This window comes from Xenopus tropicalis, chromosome 4 (assembly GCF_000004195.4).
Source record: "Xenopus tropicalis strain Nigerian chromosome 4, UCB_Xtro_10.0, whole genome shotgun sequence".
Taxonomy (NCBI): Eukaryota; Metazoa; Chordata; class Amphibia; order Anura; family Pipidae; genus Xenopus; species Xenopus tropicalis.
In genome coordinates, this window is record NC_030680.2 from 112,510,005 (window position 1) to 112,526,687 (window position 16,683).

Here is a 16,683-nt window from a genome sequence, read left to right on the forward strand (position 1 = left end):
TATGGTATCCATAATGTTATCCTGCAAAATATGATATCTGTTCCTATAGTGTTCACACAAGCAAATACTGTATGAAATGACGTGAGAGGGACCGGTAGTCTTTGTCATTGTCACATATGCTGATTCAATGTTCTTTTGTGTGCACTATTACAAAGCTGGTGTGCGTAACTTCTGAAAAATATGCAAAACAGTGAAACATTTGTGAAACACAATTTTTTTTTCATGACCGTGACATTTTTTGACATGACCGCGAATTTTTGGTGGCAAAATTTGCGAAGAAAAAATTAATTAATGGTGAAATGTGGAATTTTGCTGCAAATCCATGCCTGTCGAAAAAAAATGCCCATCACTATTGCTGAGTACAAAATTATTTGTGCTCCACAAAATTTGTATGCACATGCACTTGTGCACAGATTAGAGGAGAAGATAAAACATCACACTGGATTGTTTGTCAGGAAAAAACAACTGTGAGCTCAAGGGCCTATAAGACAATCTGCCAATGAACCAGTTTTAAGTAGCAAGGTTACATTTCTTTTCTGCATCTAGCTGAGGAGTGCTGCTACCAAGAGACAGCTCTCCACAAGTTACCTGATCTGAATCTTTTCTTCTCTGGTCAATGATTGGGTCAAATATGGTCCTGTGCTTCACAGCCACAGACCACAAACCACACCCTCAGCCAAATGAATCCTTCAGTTGCTTAATCACTATCTGAACAAGCCCAAAATCAGAAATTTATTTAATAAGCCCTTGTTTTGGCTGTATACACAAGCTAAATGCCTGCCGACATAGTTTCATGGATATGTAAAATCAATCTGTGCAATGGTTTGAACACTGTGCCCCATATAATAGCTGAGCCCATAAGTTTCTAAGACACACATTTTTATCTTTCATTAAATTGCGATTGATTTCTATTTCCAAACTTAATTTTATCGTTTATATTTATAACTTTCCAACATTTTTTAAACCAATTTACAATAACAGGGCTTGTTCAACAAATACATGTAATTACAGATAGAAGTGAAGATAGATAGAGGTGGATTGGGCCCTGCTGACAATCTCTAGAAGAAAAAGACCAATCAGACAGGGGGCATCACAGTGTACAAGATCAAGTTAGTTTTAGGCACAAACACATTTTGAACTGCTGAATAATATTTTCCGTGTTGTTTTTACTTGAATGCTATTGTGGCTTTTAAAAAATAGGATGTTGCTGATGTATGCTATACGAACCTTACCTGATCCCATTGGAAAATGAGTTTTGCAATCAGGTTATCCAGCAATTTATCTACACAGCTCAAGGTCACATCTTTGAAGTTAGTTATTTAGCTGCAGTTGAAGATCCACAGAAAAACAGAATTAGACATTAAAGCACATCTGTTCTATATCTTCTGTCTTTTTACGGCCCACATGGGTTATATTAAATAATATTTTTCCATTTTTTAGCCTCTGTCTCCTGCAGTAAAAGCTGCTTGTACACTAGATGTAAATAAGACTCCCAGCATTTGTACTGTGGCTAAAAAATTTATCTATATGTAAAAATAAAAACTGGCCTGTAAGTTAATGTATGAGAAAGATTTTATTAAAAGGATTCTGTCATGATTTTTATGGTGTACTTTTTATTTCTAAATTACACTATTTACATAGCAAATAATTCACTCTACCATTTAAAATGTTATTCTTTATACAACAAATGTATTTTTTTAGTTGTAATATTGGTGTGTAGACAACCATCTCAGTGCATTGTGCCTGATTCTGAGCTTTCAGAAGGAACCAGCACGACACATTAGAACTGCTTTCAGGTAACCTATTGTTTCTTCTACTCCATGTAACTGGAGGAGTCCCAAGCCGGACTTGGATTACTTACTATTGAGTGCTATTCTGATATCTACTGGGAGCTGCTATCTTGCTCCCTTCCCATTGTTCTGCTGATCAGCTGCTGGGAGGGGGGTGATATCACTCCAACTTGCAGCTCAGCAGTAAAGTGTGACTGAAGTCACACTGAGGTCACATGGCTGTGGCATCCTGGGAAATGAAGAATATGGCTAGCCGCATGTGAAATTCCAAAATTTAATATGAACGAATTTGTGTTTTTGAAAAACTGATTTCAATGCAGTATTTTGCTGTAGAAGCTCTATTAAAAAACATGTTTTCCTATGACAGTATCCCTTTAAACAAAGGAATTTGTTCTATTAAAATGCTGTTGTGGAAATCCAGTGCTGGTAGTGGTCTCCAACTTCATTGCAGATTTAGGTGGCTATGGCTTGTGCACCAGCACTCCCATACACTTGACTGAAAAAAATGACCATGCAATTCATTAGTCAGTTGCCTATGTAGGTACAATGTGCATTTATCAAAGCAGGTCGAACAGCAGATTGGTGCCAGCTGAAAGTTGCAAGGACTGCATATAGGTATAAGTAACTTTGTGAATTGCATTTAGATTTCTCTGATTTATGACTTGTTCTTGCATTGTAAATGAGCCCTCTCAAGTAACAAAAACACTGTAATATTAATAGTAGGGATGCACCAAATGCACTATTTTGGGATTTGGTCAAACCCCTAATCCTTTGTGAAAAATTTGGACAAATACCGAACTGAATCCGAATCCTAATTTGTATATGCAGTCAGGCCACGGTGGGGTCAAAGAGAATCGCACGCAAAGAGAACAGTGAAAAATGTTCACCTTCTGTGTTTATATGACAAAAAAAATCACTTGATTTTAAGGATTCGGATTTGGTTCGCCCAGGCACCTAGAGTAGGTCTGGACTGAATCTCCAACCGAATCCTGGATTTGGTACATCCCTAATAAATAATAAAGGCAGACATCACTCAGAACCAATTGCTTTAGCCTTTTTAAAATGAGGTCTGCATTCACTCAGTGGCCATTTTGACCATTGCTAAACTTGGCCTTAGCACATGGAAGATGAAAACCCTAGGGGGCTGATTTACTAATCCACGAATCCGAATGAGAAAAATTCGGATTGGAAAACGAACATTTTGCGACTTTTTCGCATATTTTTGCGATTTTTTCGTCGCCGTTACGACTTTCCCGTAAATTGTCGCGACTTTTTCGTAACCGGTGCGACTTGCGCGAATTGTCGCGACTTTTTCATAGCCATAACAAATTTCGTGAATTGTCGCAACTTTTTCATTGCCATTATGCCTTTGGAGAATTGTCGCGACTTTTTCATTGCCATTATGCCTTTGGAGAATTGTCACGACTTTTTCATTGCCATTATAACTTTCGTGAATTGTCGCGACTTTTTCATAGCCATTACAACTTTTGCGAATTGTCGCAACTTTCGTATTGAGAGCTCGAAAAAGTCGCGACAATTTGTGAAAAAGCCGCAAAGTACCGATCATTACGAAAAAAACGCATTCGGACGCTTTTCGGACGTTTGTGGATTAGTAAATGTGCCCCTAGGTCTTTATGGCCCAAGCAATACAAATTAATCCGTGTGAATCCTTTTTCAAGGCTCCGTCTGCCTTTTCTATTATTGGGCTATTTGCTTTACTTATGCTCTTATTCTCAGTCTCCCTTCTGAAATTCCACAATAGAGTTCTATGAACTGTTTGTACTTTCTCTGTGGATTGAAAAATACAAAACAACTGACTGGACATTGGAAGTTGCCCTTTCATCCTTTTTACATTTATTAACGGATACCATTAGAAGGGATATTATATAGTCTATGATAGACTAAAATGATGTTAGTGGAAAATTAATTAGACAGATAGAGAGAGCAATGGAAAAATTATTAAAATTAATGTTTCATCATAAATCAGCTCCTTTGATGCACCATTATCTCATTCCATTAAATCATTGCCTCACGTCGTATCATGTATTTGTTTGGTACTGGAAATAATTTGTAGGTGTACTATACAGGTAATCCAGTCTTACTTTATGTTTCTGCATAACCTAATAACCTATAATTAGAAATTCTACACTATGACTAATTTGGAAAAAATGTCTTTATCTTAATAAATAGAAATGAAGAGGAGCTTTAGGTCCTCTTCAATTCCTCATCTGCCGATGTGCTATGCACTGATCAACCTGGTGCATTGGCAGAAACCTGCCCTATTCCTGAACTGACTTGTATCTGTAGTACATGGATAACATACAAGTACCAATAAAAATACAAAATGTATTTATAAAGTATTTTGTTAATAAGTGTAGGACCAGCTCTTAGCTTGCTATTTACTCCCGATGTGCCCCAGACTGTGACTTTCATGTATCATAATTGGTCATTCTATAGTTTTGCACTCATTCAGGCCTAATGTAGAAAACAGAATATCAGTGGGTGCTGGAGTAATGTGCATCAGGTTTATTGGCAGTAATACTTCAGATAAGTAGCACAGATTGCCATTGAGTGGAGTGTTGAGTGTACACTTTGTTTATTTTCAGGCTTCCTAGACATGTATACTCAATTACATAGTGAATTTAAGCCAGAAGCACTAAACTAAAAAATTAATTAAAAACATATTTACAATTACCACTTTGATTTTGCTCATTAAAATATCCATGAAATAATTAATCACTGAGTGGACTTCTCACCCCAGCCATTAACAGGAGGATTTGATGGTGTTATTATGAGGAGCCTTTATGCTTCAACCCATGAGCTTGGGTATGTTCTTTGTAAGAAAGGTACCGTTACATCCCACCCCCACCACCCAGGCAGTTTCCCATAACAAGAGCGCAATTAATATCTATGTTTACCAACCCGAAATATTTTGTAAGCTATGCATTTTATGTATGATGTATAACACAATAATGGGAAAATTGCCATGTTTTTTTGTACCAAGTTACCACTCATATTTCTGTATCTCCCTTTCCTACCCCTTTTTCCTTTCTGTATCCCCACCCACAAAAAAAATTGAAAATAAAAATAAAGACTTACAAAAAAAAAAAAGAAAGAAAGAAAGGTACCGTTACAGCTTCTTTGTTGACAAGTTCCAGAAGCACATATTAGCTTGCATGTTTATCATTGTCTGGTACTTCCATATTATATGTGGCAAAATCTGAGTTGTTTGCAGTTTGCCAAGGGTTCATTTATTGGTAATTAATAGCATCAATATGATGCCCTATTTCCTTTTCTGATAATTGTGATTTAGTATGTTTTCAAACCATTCTTGAATTGTTCTGCCTGCTCAGCTAATCCCTAATTGTGCGTGCCAAAACTGAGTGCCCACATGGAGTGATTACCAATCTATGCAGATCCTCTACATGGGTGCACAGAATTATTTAGTGATAACATTTATTCAAGCATTTACGATTACCACTATGCTTCTGTTCATTTAAAAATAGGCTCAGGTTTTCAATCCTGAACACTCAGGAAATTATTAAAATGGCCATAGTAATCCTAGATGGCCCTAATTCAATGTTATCGTCCAACATGAAAATAATTTACCAAAAATGCATTATAAACCTAATTATCTCTCAGATTATATGACTTTTTTGCAGTATGGAGGTGGTCCTGCCGACATAAGTTTACAATCTATTATACATTTTATATGTACATTTCATGTAAACATAATATAAATATTTAGAAAACTATATATATATATATATATATATATATATATATATATATATGTATAAGTGTATATACAGTATATACAGGTATAGGACCTGTCATCCAAAATTCTCAGGACCAAGGGTATTCTGGATAAGGGGTCTTTCCGTAATTTGGATCTCCATACCTTAAGTCTACTAAAAAACAATAAAACATTAATTAAACCTAATATGATTGTTTTGCCTCCAATAAGGATTATTTATATCTTAGTTGGGATGAATTACAAGGTACTGTTTTATTACTACAGAGAAAAAGGAAATCAGTTTTAAAATTCTGAATTACTTGATTAAAATGGAGTCTATGGGAGACGGCTTTCCATAATTCGTAACTTTCTGGAATTTTGGAAAAATCTGCCCCAACACAATTGCAAAAAAGTGTACTGACCTGCATTATTTATACAGGGAAATTGTTGTCTTGTATTTACATCTCATCATTCTGCAAATCTGAAGAAGATGATGCTATATTTATAATAATATATATATATAGAATAAAAGACCGCATAAAGGTAAGCTCATGATCAGTGTTCATTTAGCCAGGAAAATAAATGTGAATTAATCCTGCCTAAAATATTTACCCACTCTACTAGGCCCCCTCTTCATACAAACTTTGCATGTTGAACTGGGGATCATTAATGGACAGTGGTGACTCATGGTGAATAATGATGAGCAAATTTTATGCCAGGAATTCGCCATGCCACAAAAAGTTATACAGGTTGAAAAAAATGTAAAATAAAAATGCCATGTGACAATTTTTTTTTTTTGCCACAAGACATTTTTTGCATTTGGCAAATTTTTCACCACTGTGCTTTTTTTTTAAAGTTTTGCACATTTTTCACCAAAGCAAAATGCGACAGATTAGCTCATCACTAATGACTATGAAGATATTTATTTATCCAGGTCATGGTATATCTAGTATAAATAAATCTAAAGCAATTGGACTTGTTAAGTAATCATTGAAGATGTTTCACTTCTCGTCCCAGCAGCTTCTTCACCATCACTAATGGTGACTGCTAAAGAATATGCACCACCCTGACACAGATTGTAAAAATCTATTCATTCTATTGCCCTCACCCTCCTATGACATACTAGAGTTGCATCAAATTTTTTTTGGGGGGGGGGGAATTATACCCAATCCCAAATCTTTCAAGAGGGATTCTGCAAAATTATATACTGATTCTGAACCTGATTTTGCACCACCCACGGAGCAACATTTTTGATTTCTTTGATCACGTTACCTAAAGTCCTGTGATTTTAACAATTTTCATTCAGCTCGCCCAGGAATATGGATTGCGTGCATCTCTATAAATTACTAGTGGTTCTCTTTTGGTAAAAGAAATGCGTCATGCTGTTGGTCTGTGAAAATGCCAGATTAGGATCGGGTTCAGTTTTGATTTATCACCAAAACCTAATAAACTGCAAAGAAAATAAAGTGCTGTTGTGAGAATATTGCCCAAAACTGATAATCAGGGAAATTTAGAGATGTATTTTCCTTCATGCACAGATTAAGAGCATTACCTACTGGGAAGCCACAGCTGTGCTGCATTTAACAGGAGTCAGCTGCAGTCAATTAAAGATGAATTCTCATTAATCTATGAATAATTCAATTGACTCTTTTCCTAAAAAGCCTCATGGATCTTCCTATAAATGTGATATTTTATTTACCACTATAAATTCTACCAACAACTCAACCTAATAACTTTAGAACAATCTTTTTACAAGGGATACTAACTATCCATGGCTGACAATTTCTTTTTTCTTCTTTTTTTTTTTTTTTATCAAATGTGTGTGTTTTCAAGTTTTCATGAAATATTTAATAAAGTCTTTTTATGCAGCTTTTTACAAGCAGTTCAGTCAAAAGGTAAGTTTTTTGTGTTAAATATTTTCAGTTGCGATGTGTGGTATTTCAAATTCCCATCAGAATATATTTTTGACAGAGATTATGCATTGCCCTAATTTAGCAAATTAGACATAATTAGTGTGATAGTAATTATGAATACATTTTGCCTTAATACAGGGATTACCAGAACCTGACTAGTTTTAGAGCTGGGGTTATTTACTGCTAAATCTGGTGGTTACATCAATGCAACATTTTAGAAAAATTCTTACCTCATGGTACAGGTATCGGACCCCTTTCCCGAAAACCCATTATCCAGAAAGTTCTGAATTATGAAAAGGCCATCTCCCATAGACTCCATTGTAATCAAATAATTCACATTTTTAAAAATGGTTCCTTTTTCTCTGTAATAATAAAACTGTATCTTGTACTTGATCCCAACTAAGATATAATTAATCCTTATTGGAGCCAAAGCAATCCTATTGGGTTTAATTACTGTTTAAATATTTTTTTTAGTAGTCTTAAGGTTGGAGATCCAAATTACAGAAAGACCCCTTATCTGGAAGCCCCAGGTCCCGAGCATTCTGGATAACAGGTCCCATACTTGTACATTTTTTCCAATTTCACTAACGTATTATAAATCTGTTGTGCCTGTGGTCTCTGTTAATGATAAAGCACTATTGTTAAAATCTGTTTTCTGTACCTATTAATAGTTTATATTTTTAAATAACAAAACAGTTGTAGAATATGTGGAATACGTATTCCTATAAATGTACCTATTTAGCTGATCATTTGGTGCCCCTGGTTGGCTATTCAAATGCTATTGAGAAGGTGGAGATCATCTATAGCAGTGGTTCTCAGCCTTCCTCATGCCGTGACCCTTTAATACAGTTCCTTATGTTGAGGTGACCCCCAACCATAAAATTATTCCTAAGAGCATCGAAAAATGTGTTTTCCAATGGTCTTAGGCGACCCCTGTGAAAGGGTTGTTTGACCCCCAAAGGGGTTGCGACTCACAGGTTGAGACCACTGATCTATAGCAAAGAAGCTTTTCACTTTAAAATGCTAAGAATAGGGCTCCCCGGATGTAAGCATGGACGTAGGGGAGCTTTGACCAGGTTAAGCAGGCTTAGGAAGGAGTGGGTTAACTGGTAGAGTGAGGGGGGAGGAGTCAGTGAGCAAGGAAGGAGCAGGAGCTTGGCCGGAAGACTCACTTTGTCTCCAGCAACAGAGGGAGCAGCATTCTACCCACCCGCCTGGGAGTCAAGAGATACAGTCCGTAGTTCATGGTCAGGGCCGGATTTCTCTTCTGGGCAACCTGAGGCCGCCCCTGTTGGTCGCCCCCCCCTCCACCTGTGCACATGCGCGAACTTGCACCACCGCCTCCTTTAAACTCCCATACGGAGCAGTGGGGAGAAGTCCCGACTGCTCCGTATGGGAGCCAAGTTTAAAAATTTTCTTGCGGCGGGGCAGCATGTCGCCCCTAAACTTCTGCCACCCTAGGCCCGGTCCTTTGTGGCCTCTCCACAAATCCGGGCCTGTTCATGGTGGGTATATAGTCACAGTCCAGTTGGCAGGGGAATGCTTGCAGGAGTGGGGATGGTATTCCCCCCATTCTGTAGAGTTGGTTATTATGGTTATGGTCCCGAGAGGGTTTCAGTGAGGTTTACTCGCTCCTACTTGCCCATCAGTGTGCAGCAGCACGGGAATGGCTGGCATGGCGGGGGGCCCGTTCACTCTGTGGAGTATTATGGGCAAGCATTCCAGTTGAATAATTATTTTGTAATGGTTCTTGCATTGTTGATTAACATTGTTAATAAAGCTGTGACCTTTTCAATCCACCCAGGTGCCTTAGTGTTGTTACTTATAACTAAAAAGGAGGGTCTAATAAATGGTGCAGATGACGGTGGCCTTGACGCTGCCCAGATCACTGTAAATATGAAGCACCTGTGTTTGGGCTGGGGATTGGGATGGGTTGAGTGAATGTGGCAGAAAATTGGAAGCCAAATTAAAAGGTTTACGATCATCAATGGTATATAAAGAGAAGAGACATGGGTTTGAATAATAGTGCAAGGAAGGAGGCTACGCTTGCCCAGAATAATATTACCAGGGTAATCATCTTGACTTGCAAATAGTCAGCTCTGGGTAACCCATCAGCTATAAGTTGTTATAGTTTTTATTTGAATATTCTATAATTTTTTGGTTGATAAATCTTAAAATATTGAGTTTTTAAAATTAAAGTTTTTGCAATGATTTTCTTAAACCAAAATCTTATTTTTTTATTATTAATGCCTGACTAGGTTTTAAAATTTAACAATAAAGATATCTTAAATGTTAATGTCTGCTCCACAGAAATATGAACCCTTGCTTTACAACATTTTAGCCTTTAATGTATTGACTTTTTGTATCGTTTCTCTTTAATGCTTAAATCAGCAACAAGCTATTAATTATAGTAAATTTGTTACGGCTAAAAAATTTTGCCAGCTGTGAATGGGGTGCAATAAGAGCCACGGGAATTGAATGCTTAAACTTAAATGCTTTTCTACAGTCTTTAACAGGCCAACCAATGCTATGTATAAGTGCTTGTGAGTCTGACTTCTGTGATTTTTTTTTTCCTTTGGGAAGTTATTAGGTGGAACCATTGTTAACGCACAGTTTATAACTGCAAAGTAGAGGATTTAAGGGCATGAAGTTGATTTATTTCCTTATATTTCATACCTGATGCACTCTTACCTTCCAGTTTGTGCCTGTATGTTACCCAACCACTCAGATTGTAAGCTCTACGGGGCAGGGACCTCCTTCCTACTGTGTCTCATACCACATGGCACTTATATATATATATACATATATGTATTTATTGTATTTATTTATTATATCACTTGTCCTCCCTGTGTGTAATTTTGTATTCTGTAAGATTGTACAGCGCTGCGTACCCTTGTGGCGCTTTATAAATAAAGTTATACATACGTACATACATATTTCCAGTTATCAGCATGTTATTAGAACTGTGTTTATTCCTTATACTATACTGGAATTAACAAGACAATGGCTTCTGTATGCCTCCATAACAGGGATATATTCAAATCACTAGCACTCTGGGACCTGGACACTGCTACTCTATATATTGGAGATATGGACATATATCTTCTTGTAGACAGTGGTAATGTCAACAGCAGTGCTTTTGTCATTTACTTGTTTTTGTTTCTTTCATCATTTGCAGTTCTGCCACTCTATGGAAGTGGGTCAGCAATTGCACTGGATTAAATTAGAGGATAATTTATTGTTGCCTCTTTCTATATTTTTATTTGCATTTTTAATCTTTCACTTAAAGTCATTACTAAAGCTCTTAACTTCTAACTTTGATCTCTTCTTTTTATCATTCTTTATTGTGAAACTCTTCAGTCTGGGAAGAGTATGCCACAGCATAAAAAGAACACTAAAATGCACTAAACCATACACAAAATTAGATCTGAATACAAAATTGCATGTACAGTACTAAGAAAAGTACAAAGTCACAAATCACAGTTCTCTGTACTGTGTTCTATACTGGCGCCTTACACTACACTGTCCCCTTAGCTATACAAGGTCCAAAGTTTTTTATATTGGTTTTTGGATTTTACTGGAAGTCATCATTTGCAACTACAATGAGGTAAAAAAAAAGTTCAGAAATCCTGGTGTACAATACTTTGCTGGTCCTTGCAACAATACTGGAATAACTAAATAACGCTGCACTGCAAGTTAAAAAAATATGGCAGACCATATGTGAATTTTGCCCTTTGCTCATTGTACTTTGTAAATGAGCCCTGTAGAATTTTCTGTTTGGTGTTGTTAGCCTTCAACAAGAAAGAATATTCCTTATAGATCATTTCTTCAACTGATTGATGCAAAAAAGCATTGCACAAAACAAGACAACAGTGGTTACCACAAACAGTGATTGTGCTTCAAATGCAAAACAGGACTGAAAGCACAATTTTATTCAAATGCTAATTCCAAGTGTAACTATGGGATCCATTTATACTAAATGAGCACAAAACTGTACAGATTCAACAAACTGTAAGTTACAGATTACAAAATCTAAGCATATGGCAGAACACAGATATATTATTGACAAGTCAATGGCCAGGGCTTTTCTCAGAAACTCACATTCACACTCAAAATCACATTTTTTTTAACGGGTGTAGTTTGTGTGTTTATTAAACCATAAAGCTGTCGGCTCATTGTGCTTTTGTGAGCACAAGCTAAGAAGGTCATCTGGAAATATAACCACAATTTAAAGCATCAGGTTTGTGGTATAAGGGTTGATTCCTATCTGCTAAGGTAATTACAGAGGAGCTTAAGTGGCTTTGGGGGAAGTGTAAATCTGGCAAACGTTACAAGATTTAAATTGTTTGTTTCTGTAAATTATTTGTCTCAACCTGACTCCATTACAATGGTGTGATGTATGCAAGGAATTTTTAAAGGTTTCAGTGTGTGTTTTGCCTTCACCCACAACTAAATGAAATGTCACTGGGTCTGCTATGTCAGTGTTTCTCAACCTTTTTTGGGCAAAGGCACACTTGTTTCATGAAAAAAATCACGAGGCACACCACCATTAGAAAATGTTAAAAAATGTAACTCTGTGCCCAGCAGCAGTGCCCCCCTAGTACATTGGTGCCCAGCAGCAGTGCCCCCCTAGTACATTGGTGCCCAGCAGCAGTGCCCCCCTAGTACATTGGTGCCAAGAGCAGTGCCCCCCTAGTACATTGGTGCCCAGCAGCAGTGCCCCCCTAGTACATTGGTGCCAAGAGCAGTGCCCCCCTAGTACATTGGTGCCCAGCAGCAGTGCCCCCTAGTACATTGGTGCCAAGAGCAGTGCCCCCCTAGTACATTGGTGCCCAGCAGCAGTGCCCCCCTAGTACATTGGTGCCAAGAGCAGTGCCCCCCTAGTACATTGGTGCCCTGCCTACGGCACACCAGGCAACATCTCGCGGCACACTAGTGTGCCGCAGAACAGTGGTTGAAAAACGCTGTGCTATGTTGTGCTATGCCTTTGTTTATGGTTGTTTAATTCAATGTGCATTTTTCTGTTTTGTACGTTTGGATGATAGAATACAGATTCTTAACTGGATTCAATGTAAAAAGCAAAACTGATCTCTATTGAAGCTATAGATTTCTCCATACAGTGCAGTAGGGTTGTTATAAAATACATTGCGGTGATTTGTATCATTCAATTAAATCTAGCTCATAATAAAACCTTTTTTATTTTCTATTTTTATTTTATTTATTATAATTAATATGCAGTTTAGATTTATTGAAATACAGGTGGTATTGAATGGTAAGAGGAGCATTCACCAAAGGAAAACATTTTAATCTAAAGTGTAATGCAAAGTAACCAATTAGAATTTAGCTTTCATTACCTTACTCCAGTTTATCAGTCAGAGCTAATTGTTGACCAGTTGCTATGGGCAACTATTCTGGAAATCAATCCAGATTAGTGAATTAGTCCCCAGATACAAACAGAATGCAAACATAATCATTAGCAAGTGTAACTTTGCAATTAATTTACATTCCTGACCCCATGCGTACTGAGCACTGTTAATTGATGCAATTGCAATCGTTATATCCAACAGTCTAGCAGAGGAGACTGGAAATGTAACAGCCATGAATCTAATCTATAAGGATTTTTCAATGACAACCTGTATTAATGAGCTAAGAAAAGTACCGCCCTAGGAACAGTTTGTCTTAAAAAACCAGGCATTACAGATGACTAGTAACCTTTTTCCACATACACTTTCCTCTCTGTACATTCTGTACATTTACAGTGCTGTTTTCATACTGACAGGCGCCTGCAGAAATATTGCATGGGAAGCATGTCTTGATTTATACCAGATGTCATATATTAATAGAGCATGAGTGAACTGAAATTACAGATGACACGATTTGATTTTCTTTCACTTGAATAAAGTGTTATTTCCATCGAAAGAGCTGCTACATTTTAAAAGAATATGATTACATATCTGCGGTATCACAGATATCAATTCCAGTTTTAATGTATCCTAATATACAGGTATGGGATCTGTTATCCAGTAACCTGTTATTCAGAAAGCTAGGAATTATGGGAAGGCCATCTACCAGAGACTCCATATTATTTAAATAGTTAATATTTTTCAAAATTGTCTTATTTTCTCTTTAATAATAATAATAATAATAATAATAATAATAATAATAATAATAATAATAATAAAACAGTACCTTGTACTTAATCCTAACTAAGCTGCATGGGGGCAAAAAAATCCTATGGGGTTTAATTTTTTGTTAAATTATTTCTTAGTAGACTTAAGGCATGGTCATCTAAATTACAGAAAAAAGTCCTTATCTGGAAAACCCCATTTCCTGAGCATTCTGAATAACAGTTCTCTTGCCTGTGTTGAATTACAGAGAACTGCTTCAATATCAGAAAGAGCAAAACTACTCAAACAGGTAAGCTTATCATTTAAAGGAGAACTAAAGTTTGGCAGCCCCGCCGTGATTATAATCGCTCACCTGATATCCTGGGCCATTTGCTAAAAACTGCACTGGCCAGGGGTATTTCTATAAATGTATTCATTTAGCTTGTTTAGATGTTTAAAAAATGAAGCTTTCTTGAAAGGCTCTATTTTTCTAAAGTTGAGCTTCTTCTTGAAAGGCTCCATTTTTTTTCTAGACTTGTGGTTTCTTGATATGCAGCCCATTGACAAGGTTCTAATGCCCTTATGACGTGCAGTGTAATGGAAAGGGACAGCTAAATTCACCCTTACATTCTTAGGTTATGTTTATTTTTAGATGTTACACTGCACTAAAAGTGCTGTTGAAGTCCTTAACCCTGCTTAGCCAAAATCATCAGACAATATTTGAGTCTTGCCCCCCCCCCCCAAATAAAATCCATTTTACCTGTAGCTTCAGTTACAGGGTGTCTCTCTGCAGCTTTAGCTCTTGTAATACTTGCCTGTCTACTACTTTTACCACAGCAGGAGTAATGAAGACCAAATCTTGGTGCACTGCACAGCTCATGGTTATGGAAAAACTGGCATTAAAGGAGCTGAAGTGCAAGTGAACCAAACTTCCTAGGGATAGAATATCATTGCTATAGTATCCCAAGGCAATTAGAAAGTATAGTGTAATACACTGGCAGGTCATTTGTGCATTTTTCCTGAGCCTTCTACCTCATTTATAAGATATCTACTTATCCAGGAGGACTAGTCTAAGCTATCTAGGTTTCAATTTGCAGTGGTCTGCCTAATATAAATAGGTTTAAAAAAGAATAAACTGGGGATGCATGGCAATAGATGCAGAAAAAGTGTAGCTGTTGGTACAAATAATAAAGTAACAACAATTGGGGTATTACACAGATATCAAGCAATCATATTTCTGTAAGTCTAAATGTACAGAAACCAAATGACAAAAAAGACAAGCTAAGGTGGTCAATGAAGCCATCCCCATGTTTCTTTAAAGTGGCCCAGTTCAGGAAATGTGCTCTGTATTCCGCATATTAAAAGTTGTCATCAGCAACTAAAAACAATACCACCCTATTAAAAGTTCACTGTTAATAAATAAAAGAGTGCCCGAGTCACACTAACATGGCTAAGATTATGCCCATTTTTTCAGCCAGCCCCCCCACGATTCCATCGTCCAATTATCCTGCCTGTCTATTAATGGACCGGTATGCCTGTACTGTGCATTTCACTGTTTTCACAGCCTTATCAGTATAATTATTTTTATGGGAGAGGAGGTGACCATATGTTAGTCTCCCCTTTCTCCTCAGCTTTTCTTCTTTGTCAATTAGTTGTATTTTTGGGTCCACAAAATAACTAAAGGAAGGTGCTATAATTCTTGTAGGGCAGATTGCACCTATTTGCTTAATTTTATGTGCATCTCTGAAAAATGTGATAAGCTGGTTTGCACTTGGGTAGAACCTGGTGCTTCTGGGCCCATGGGTTGAAAAAGTCATATGGAGCTCTCCTTTGAAGCTCCTGTTGTATGGTGTATGTGTGTGTAATTGTTCTTAATAAATGTGTGGCCACATGTTAACTTTAGTTCTTATGTCTTTATTGGGTAAGTTATGGTAAGTCAGCCTCTAGAATAACATTTTCTACAGGTATAGGATCCCTTATCTGAAACCTGTTATTCAGAAAGCTCAGAATTACAGGAAGATCATCTCCCATAGACTCGATTTTAAGCAAATAATTCTATTTGTTTAAATGAATTCCTTTCCTCTGTAATAATAAAACAGTACCTTGTTCTTGGTCCTAATTAAGCTGCATGAATCCATATAGGTGGGAAAGCAATCCTGTTGGGTTTATTCAATGTTTAAATAATGTTTGGCAGACTTTAGATATGGTCACGTCAAATTACAGAAAAATCCAATATCCATTAAAATGATGCAAGTATTGGAAGAAGGCTGTTTACAGATGACACTGATAGGTTTAATACAGTACCCATCTACAGAAGAGGTGGTAGTTCCAAGAAGCCGGGTCACAAAAGAGTTGTCATTAAAAGAACAGCAGTGCTTGAGGTTTATCCAAAATAAAGAACTTGAAAGAGATTGAACAAAATATGATTTTTTCTGTCCAATTTGGTGCTTATACTAATGCCATTATCCCCTGGAACAGAAATACACAAGGGACCCCCCCCCCCCTAAACTAATTTATGCAAAAGTGATTCCTTTCAGGAGGTGAATAAATCCAAGAATGGAAAGAAAAGGCATGAGCGGAACAAGAGCAGCTTTAGTAAGAAAAATCGCTGTAATGAGAAGATGTGGCAACCTGCTCCTTATTAATGAATGTTACAGGGATTTGTAATGTAATCATGTTAAACAGAACACGGCTCTTCCTGTTCCCTGCAAGCCTGGTTAGTAGGCGAGATGGAGTGAATCCTGCCAGCAATAAACACATCAGGCAGGCTCATGTAGCAGAAGATCTGAGAAACCTTTTGCAGTATATATGAAGATAAGGCATGGGTAGGGCTGCATCTCAGGACTGTGGAGGAGAGAGTTTCAGAGCAGAGACATGGCTATAAGCAAATTGGAATCCTTGCAACAGTTTGCCGAGCAGAAAACCACTATGTCCCCTCGACTGGTACCGTGTGGTGCTACCTTTGTTCCTTTCCCCGGACTGGAACCATCTCTGTTCGACAATGGACACAGGTAAAGAACCATGTAAAATGTTAACATTTTACACTGTAATTAATTTTTTAATTGGTTTCTTTAAGAAAAAGTTTGCAATACCGTAGCTATTTCACTTTGGTGTAAGGATCCTGCGATCTTCTGAGA

General features: G+C 37.1%; 1 protein-coding gene across 4 annotated transcripts in view; it reads left to right on the forward strand.

Annotated features, from left to right (window-relative positions):
• The window catches only part of kcnt2 (potassium channel, sodium activated subfamily T, member 2), a 196,843-nt gene that overhangs the window by 15,368 nt on the left and 164,792 nt on the right, over positions 1 to 16,683 (forward strand). The window contains exon 1 of one of the 4 annotated variants that reach the window (XM_031901048.1): positions 16,007 to 16,557. The exons of 2 other annotated variants lie outside the window; for them this stretch is intronic. In XM_031901048.1, the coding sequence (XP_031756908.1) occupies positions 16,421 to 16,557 (137 nt within the window). In that variant the 5' untranslated portion in view covers positions 16,007 to 16,420. Of the gene's footprint in view, positions 1 to 16,006; positions 16,558 to 16,683 lie in introns of those variants that run through there. One more of the 4 variants, XM_031901049.1, reaches the window with a different exon arrangement.